Here is an 8,607-nt window from a genome sequence, read left to right on the forward strand (position 1 = left end):
CACACTGTTACACAATCTTTTCAGAATCTCTAAATAGAAGGCTTGATTAACAGTCTGGCCTGGTGGAATGAACTCCAAATGCACAAGTTGACATTTTCGTCCACTCAGGAAGTTGATGGGCATCTAGAATGAGGTTTGTCATCGACTGACATTTCACCTTCTTTGAAATAAGGAAACTACTCATACATTTGAGTTTTTCCCATAGTGCTGTCTTTGTAATCTGTGTTCAACATCACAACAGCTTCTGCAGCATTTTTCCCCGAACAGGAAACAAAATTACCCTTTCACACTGTTCTCTGAAATCAGCCATCCCAAAAAAACGAGGTTTGAGCAAAACTGTTTTTATGAAAAAACTCACTATGACCAGGTGACGCCACTGCATGCGCTAATTCAGAGTGAGTTGCTTGATGCCTCTACAAAAGCTCCACCCAGCAGTTTCCCTTTTTTTGCAGGGGGCGGGGGGGTGTACCCCCTCATATGGACCAGAGCTTATTTATCTATTCATCCATTTGGGAGCCGTTAGGTTATTTCCAACTTCTAGCTATTGTGAATACTGCGCTGATGAACATCTCCACTGTCATGGAGTTGATTCCAACTCCTATAGGACAGAGCTGAGCTGCTGCTTAGGGATTCCAGGACTGTTCAGTGTTTACTTTTGTTATGGCCTGTTCACATTTTCTGCTTCCGCTTGTTAGTTTAGGTAGGTAGTATATTTCTAGAAATGTGTCCGTGTCCTCTGTTTTCAAATTTGTGAGAGTACCGTTATTCATGGTATCCTTTTTATCCTTTTACTTCCTTCAGCACTATTCTAACATTACTCATTTCATTGTTTTAATTTGCCAGATATTCTTTTAATGAGAATTATAGAAGACAAAAACCTTGTTTAAAACCTGTCTTTTTAAACAAATGAGTTACTTTTAATTACAGAAACGGTGTAAGGCAATGCCTTCTTTTGGCCAATAAATAAAAGAAATTTTAAATTTATGATTTAGCCAAGATATTTGAAAAAAAATTGAAAAACCTGTTTTTCCCCATCCTTTTTAAAATATCATAATTCATTGCTTGCCCTTTCAAATCATAAATTTGAGGATATGACTCAAATGAAAATGTAAGAAACTCAGACTACTTTATAACTGCTTTAAATAGCTTTTGATAGTTCTTTCAATGTTATCTTTCCTATCTGAAATTATCATCTTCACAAAATAGCTAATGTAAAGGATTTCTAATGAACTGATTAATGGGGAAAGCATCAAACACATATGTAGAAACTTCACCAGAAGCAAATATGATATAAAAAACCCTACATTTTAAAAGGTACAAAACAGTGAGTGGGCAATCCTGAATTACAGAAAAGTCAAATTGATTTATTTAATGAAAAACTAAAATTAATAAAAATGAACAAACACCCTCCCCCAATAAAACAAAACAGAAAAACAACAGCCCTATGTAATGACTCTGAAACGGGTTGGAAAGCACAAGGCTTGTCAGTTGAAAGGAGAGGAAAACAGACACACACACACACACACACACACACACACTAAAAAACAAAAAAAGTTTCTGCCTTCACTTTTCTAGTTTCCACCTACCAAAAGTTTCAGGCTGGCAGGCTGCTTGGTGCCTTATTCTCTGTGAAAACAAATGCGATGGTTTTCAACACTGGCCAGAATTCGTTTAAATGTATGACTGCCATTTCAACACATGGAAATAGTTACATTAATGCCTCAGTTGCCATTTTCTGCAAAAAGCTGTGCAATGCTGGTGCCCAAGACTAGACACTCACTATTCATACCGGCCGTTGCACTTCCCTTGTGAATAGATCGAGGAGTAGCTTCCCAAGTCAACTGCTGCCTACGATGGTTTAGCTCCCGTTGACAAGCAAAATTCTCAGCTTGCTTAACGTGTTCTTATCAGTTGTACATTGTAAAGAACTGCTGGTGGCTGCAATATTTTTCCTGTTTCTCCAAAACTTAACATGAATGAAAGCCAAGACAGGGTTGCTTCATCACCTAGTCCACGGCACCAGGAAGATTAATGTCTGTAACAAGGAAAATTAGACCCTCTCCCTGTAGAGTTGTGATGAACTTATGCTGCTGCATCAGATGGGGCATGCCAGTATCCAACGAGCCTTGCCATCCACAGGAAGCCCCAGGCCTCAATTCATAGAGCTTTTTGTGGTCTGCTTTCTCTGTGTGAGGCAGTTACTCCTCAACCGGAAGAGGCATATTTACAAGGGAAGAGTATAGAATTGGCCACTTTCTCCAGTGCCAAGTTGAGAATGGGTCCCAATGGGCCCCGGCAAGTTGAACAACATGTGAGCTTTGGATGACAGGTGCTACAAGCAAGATGGCCACTCTGACACTGAAGAATGGGTGTTAACACGTAGTCAAAGCAGACTGGACACTCAAAAAGACTGGCCAAGTCCTTGTTGGATATAGTTAGTGGTGACAGTCACCCTCTGGAATGGTGTATACTTGGAAGTACACGTAGGTAATGCTGTAGCAGTCTGAAGGCTCATTTCTGCAGGCGGAGAGAGCCTTGGACCCCAGTCCTTGTTCAAACACACTCCATGGGTGCATGGGTCACGGTCACCAACCCCTGCTACTTCTTCCCTGTGCTGAAACAGAGGAGACTAACAGGGCCACAGGCTGCTGCCTGAGTGCACCCTGCAACTGCTGCCCGGATTCTCCTCTGACCACTGCCGCAGCAGGTTCAAACATCCTTATTTCTTATTTATGTTATTTGCATCTTCTCCTTTTTGTTCAGTGGTTTATCAATTTTATTAATCCTTTCAAAGAGCCAACTTTGCCTACTTGATTTTTTGCTTACTGTTTCCGTCTTCAGTTTCATTTATTCTACTCTAATCTTTATTATTTCATTTCTTCTAATGACAGGGCTTGCCCCGCACCCTCTATTTGTTAAAGCTGTATGGTTAAAGGGTAATTTTGACCCTTTTTTGATGTGTTTATTTACTGCTAGAACTTGTCTTCCAAAAACTACTTTTGCTGTATCCCAAAGGTGGTGGTGTTATGTTGCGCTTGCCTTGTGGGAAGTTCTGTAACTATACTCTTTATTCCCTCCTCTTGCTTTGTAGCTGCCCTTCTTTACAAAATTGATGTATCTGGTTCCTTATTTTCAGTCTTGTAGGTTTATTCTATATTGAGGTTGACTTCTGAGTAATTTTATCATTTGTACTAATCACTGTTTGTTGTCTATTGTCACTGATTCTCTGTCCATCAAATTCCCTGTCGTATAATTTCTCTTTAACTAGAAGTGTCTCTTTTCACGATCACCTGTGAGGGGCAATTTTGTTGACTATATTACTATTAGTCAGCAAATGATTTTTATACCAGAGTTTTATAACTATCACCTCATTGCTTTCTTGTCTGCATGGTACCTGCTGAGAAATTAAAGCCTAGTCATACATTCTTTTGTATGTAGCTCTTCCTTTTTTCTCAACTGTTTTAGAATTCATACCTGTCTTTGGCTGGAAAGTTTGATTATATGATGTCTTGCTCATTTCCTTTTGAAGTCCATCCTAGTTAGGGTTCATTGAATTCCTTGACTGTACAACTTTTTATCTTAAATGCTGTTAAGGGTCAAGTCAACGCTGACTCATTGGGATTCTATGTACAACCGAATGAAACATTGCCGGGCCTTGCGACATCCTCATAATTGTTCTAATGGTTGAGCCCATTATTGCAGTCATTGTAGCAACCCGTTTTGTAGGATGCCTTCCTATTTTTCACTGCCCTTCTACTCTACCTAGCCTGATATCCTTCTCCTGAGACTGGGCTCTCCTAACAACATGTCCTATCTTTCTTATTAGGGAGGTTTTCTCCAACAAATCATTGACCATTTCCCTTTTTTTTCTATCAAAATAAAATCCTTTCTTATGGACTTCTGATACGCAAGTTTGATCAGACATCTTGATGATGTCTCACATAATTCTTAGGCTTTATTTTTTATTATTTTGATGGTTCCTTTAACAGAGTAGTATTAAGATATTTGTCCCCAATGCCATGAATTATGGCTTCCATAGATTAAAAATCTACTCCTTTACCCTTTTCAATGCATTATCTAGTTCTGAAAACTTAGAGACCCAAACAAATGACCAAAGTACAGAGCTAAAAACCTTTCCAGAGGAAGAAATGACATTGTAAATACAAGATATAAAAGTCAAAGAAATTAAATTTAGTTACCTTCAATGGGTTGAGAGGCAGATCAAGGTAAAAGCAGATTAACTCTAGAATAATTCAGCAAAATACTACAAGAATAAACTGAAACAAAATACGGCAAGCTAGAAACCACAGAAAAACAGCAAACCGAGACCTAAAAGATTTATACTAACTTCTTCTTTGTGCAAATTGAGGTTGTCATTTCTAAGCCATGGTGATGGTATACAGTACTTGTATTTAATTAGTCATTGTATATTGGTGTTTTTCACTCAGGTTTTATTTTATTTGCTGTATTTTGTTTTGATCTATCCAAGAAAGTAGGGTGGCTGTCCTACTGGCCTTGTTTGATTGGCAGCACGTAGGTGCTCACCTCCAGTCTCTTGATGGATATAACAGAGCATGGGGTGCATACAATTCTCTTCTACTTTTCACGTACAGCCGTTCATAGCTTGGTATTGGCTGCTCTCTATCACCACTCAGGTGGTGAAGGAGGGTACAGTGGCACTCTCTCAGAGAGTGGTACATAGGAGGTATAGGTGTGGCTAAGCATCATTGGTACATTTGCTGTCTCTCACTAGCGAGACTGAAAAGGATGAACTAAAAAGAAGAAAGCAAATGAAACCTCAAAAAAACAAAATCAAAAAAGTAAATAAAACACAAAAAATCTAGACCACAGAAAAATGAATTGGGAAAAAAAAGAGGGAAAGAAAAATGGAAACTAAAAAAAAAAAAAAAAAAAAAAAACAAAAGAAAGAAAAAAAAACAAAAAGAAAAAAAAAAATGAAGCGGGGTGGTAGGATGAAGTGAGGGGTTGGCACTCCTACTGGCTAAGGATGCTGTGGGGAATGGGGCATCTCTTCAGGGCAGTTTCTTCATGTCTAAGAAGTGGTTGTGGACAAATGGTTCAGGACGGTGTTTCTGCCAGTTTAGGAAGTGGCTGAGCGCAGGCCATCATAAGGAGGCAGCATGCAGGTGACTCCAAACCCAGGAGTAGTGTACACCTGATGCCCCATCCATGAGGATGTGCCTCCAACCTCAAGTGGAGCAAGGTGACAGAGAGGGGAGTGCCCCTCACCAGAAGGTGGGTGGGAATGGAGGATGGCCACACTTCTAGTCACTGGGATGCTGTGGGGGGAACAGGGGAAGATAGCACGTCTGATCAAAAGCCATTGGTCTGAGCGCTGGTGCAGTCCTGGGCAAGCAGAACTGATTCTGGGGTTCCTGCATCAAAAAAATATTGCTTGTAGGAATTCACCTGGCAATACTGCCAGGCCAGGGGACAATCTACTTCTCTGGATGGCTCCTTATTTGCTGGCTTTGTTCATTTTCTCTTTCAGGTAGCTATTTGGTTTACCTCTAATCTTTTCCTTTGAAGTGAAGACTTCCCAAATTACCATCTATATCTGTTTCTTTGGTGTCTTTGCTGCAAAGGTCTGGGTAGTTTGCCTATGCTGAGATCTCTCTAGTGTGAAGTCCCTTTCTTCCTGAGTCTTTTAAAATGTGTAGGTGAAGTCCTACCAGGTGGATAGTTTTTATTTAGTTTTACTTTACTACACAACAAGGCTGGAAGTCTTTTCAGTGATTTAAAAGTTGAATGCTCAAGTGAAGGGGAATATGAAGAAAAATGTGTTGTCATTAGGAGTGAGTTCAATCACTTCAAAGTGAGGACAAATTTATATAACATTAAAGAAGAAATATGAGTTGTTTGTAATTCGGATGTTCATAACCTGTACAATCACATTCTGATTTTACAACCAATTAAACACTACTATTGGTTCAAAAAGATTCCTTTGAATTATCTATGTATATACATTACCATCTTTTTTTTTTTTAAACAGGGGAGAGGGCAAACGCAGCCCCCCACTACCACAAATTATTCATCCGAGTTTCCCACATTTGGGGAAGTCGCAGGGGTCAGCACATCCGGAGTGCAATGGATTAGCCTTGCCCTGGGAAACCACCTTCGAGATCATGGTATCTCCCCTGCCAGGTAAGTATTACATTATCATCTATGAAAGAAATTTGTCTTTACTGTTCCAACCCTGTATCTCTATTTTCCTTCTCTTGCTCCTACTGCAATAGCTAGAACTTCCAGAACCTTTAGTAAACTAAAGCACATGAAAGGATCCCTGTCTTATGCTTTATCTCAAAGAAAAGTGTTTAACATTTTATCAGTTAGTGTGGTATCTGCTGTGGCTAAGATAGCTTTTAATCAAGTCAGAAATTTCCATTCTTTTGTCAGTGTTTTTTTATCATTAATAAAAATGGTAGTTATCAACTTATTTTCTATATCTATTGAGAATACAAGATTTTCCCCCTTTATTAGTAGTGAATTAAGTTTAGTTTCCTAAGGTTAAACTAAGCTTGCATTCTTGCAATAAAGCTGATTTGGTCATATGTTAACCTTTATTGTTCAATAGATTCATTGGATTTATATTTCATTTGGGATTTTGTATCTACATTATTGATGCTGACTTAAAATTTTCTTTTCTTACATATTCTTTTTGGGCTTAGGAGTCATAATTATGTTAGTTTCATAGAATGAGGTAGGAAGAGTTCCTTCCTGTTTCCTGAACTAATTTGTAAAACTTTGGGATGATTTATTCATTGAAGATTTGAGAAAGACATCTGGCTCAAGAACTTTCTTTGTGGGATACTATTTGATCACTGATTAGATTTCTTTTAATAGTTACAGGAATATTCAGGTTTTCTATTTGAGTATATTTTGATAAGTTCTACTTTTCACTGGAAGTTTGCCCATTTCATTTACTTTTTTAAATTAGCAAAAAATGATTTATATTTTCCTGTTAATACCTTTGTGATGTCTGTAGAGCTGTAATAATACTTCTTTCTCATCTCATTCCTCTGCTTTTCTTATCAATCTTAGTCTATTCACCTTTTAAAAAGAACAATTGATTTATTTGACCCTATATTAATTTATTGATTATGCCATTTATTTTTGTGCTTTTCTTTAGTATTCCCTTCTTTATATTTTCTCTAGCTTTATTTTACTATCTTTCTAAGATGAATACTTGGCTAACTAATTTTAAGCTTTTTACTTTTCCAACATATATGATATCTTGCTACTAATTACTCCTTTGCAAAGTGTACTCCACAAATTTTATTATGCATTATTTTCATTAGCATCCAGTTAAAAACATTTTCTAAGTTTCCTTGTGATCCTTTTAACTTCAATAAATGTTAAAAGTAATTTCTTAACTTCTAGCCACATGGAAATTTTCTAATTATTTTGTTAGTAATTCCTAGCATATTTGAAATATAGTCAGGGAACATCCTCTGATAATAAAGAATATTATATGATTATAATCCTTTAAACTCATTGGGACATTCTATTTACCAGTACATGGTCAATTTTTTAAAAATGCTTTGTGTGAAACTGACCATTTTAGTCCTAGGCTAAGATTGTTGTCATCTGTTCTTCAGGACAGGGCATTAGGAGAGAAGCCAACTTTTCTGACTAACATCAGTGTGGTCCCACATGGTTTCTTCTTTACCTAAGTCCAAGACTTGCTCTCTTATTTCTTTTTTCCTCAGTATGTTTTGGGATAAGTGATTTTTCTTTCTTTCCCTGATTGTATAGCTCAGCAGATATCATTCTGCTGACTTTTTATCCTTCCAGAAGTCCCCCCAGATGGGTGAATTTTTAATATTTTCATATTGCTCTCTATATTTCCTCTAATTTCATGAGTTTTGATGGAGAAAGGGGTCCAACGTGACAACTTGTACAAAGATTCCAATGCTTTTGTTTACCAAACTAGCTTACCTGAAAACTCTAAAAATTTATGCCTTCGTTTTCATGATGGGTAATATATATTTTGACATGTTAATATTTTCAGCATTTCGTGTATTACCTACCTTTAAACTTTTCACATCTGCATCTACATTTTCTTCTAACTCTTTTAAATAAAAAGACCTAAAGTTTTCTTCAATGCCTATATGGGGGGAAAAAAATCACTTTGAGTTTCGTAAGTATTTTCTAAAATAAAATTAAAATATCAACAAATTATTATTTCTTACCTTACTAAAATAAAATATTCAATTCCAAGTCACTGACTATGATAAGGTAACTAACAAATTGCTAACCATATGGAATAGGGATAGGATAACACTAGAATCCAAATGCTCTTCCAAAGGAGTCAGTAGCTTTTCTGACTGTGGCTGAAAGCCACTGCATCAGGACTACCTGATGGGACTTCATGCTAAGTGACTAAAGATGGGTGCACTTCTGATTTACATTAGAATGGATACTCCGAAGTAAGACTCAGTATAGTTAGAGTTATTAGCATTAAAAGGAAAAGGCAACTTCTACTTTCCATAAGAGTAATCAGGTATACTTTTCCTTAATCCTCAATATTGTGTTTTAAACAAACTAGAAAACTCTGAAAAGTGGAGAGACTTCTGCAGACAGGCC

At 37.3% G+C, this 8,607-nt stretch overlaps 1 protein-coding gene, 1 non-coding gene and 1 pseudogene across 2 annotated transcripts in view; all 3 read right to left on the reverse strand.

The window, feature by feature from the left end:
• RIPK1 (receptor interacting serine/threonine kinase 1) overlaps positions 1-8,607 on the reverse strand; it is a 54,098-nt gene that overhangs the window by 18,888 nt on the left and 26,603 nt on the right. Inside the window, exon 6 of the mRNA XM_004711762.2 lies at positions 8,052-8,128. Coding sequence (XP_004711819.1) covers positions 8,052-8,128 — 77 coding nt within the window. The remainder of the gene's footprint in view (positions 1-8,051; positions 8,129-8,607) is intronic.
• LOC101641762 lies at positions 1,692-2,515 on the reverse strand (annotated as a pseudogene).
• Positions 6,011-6,173, reverse strand: LOC115870427. Its single transcript, XR_004046702.1, has one exon. It is a non-coding gene; the product is annotated as a U1 spliceosomal RNA (small nuclear RNA).

This window comes from Echinops telfairi, unplaced genomic scaffold, assembly GCF_000313985.2.
Source record: "Echinops telfairi isolate 266 unplaced genomic scaffold, ASM31398v2 ScPeMD7_655;HRSCAF=1070, whole genome shotgun sequence".
Taxonomy (NCBI): Eukaryota; Metazoa; Chordata; class Mammalia; order Afrosoricida; family Tenrecidae; genus Echinops; species Echinops telfairi.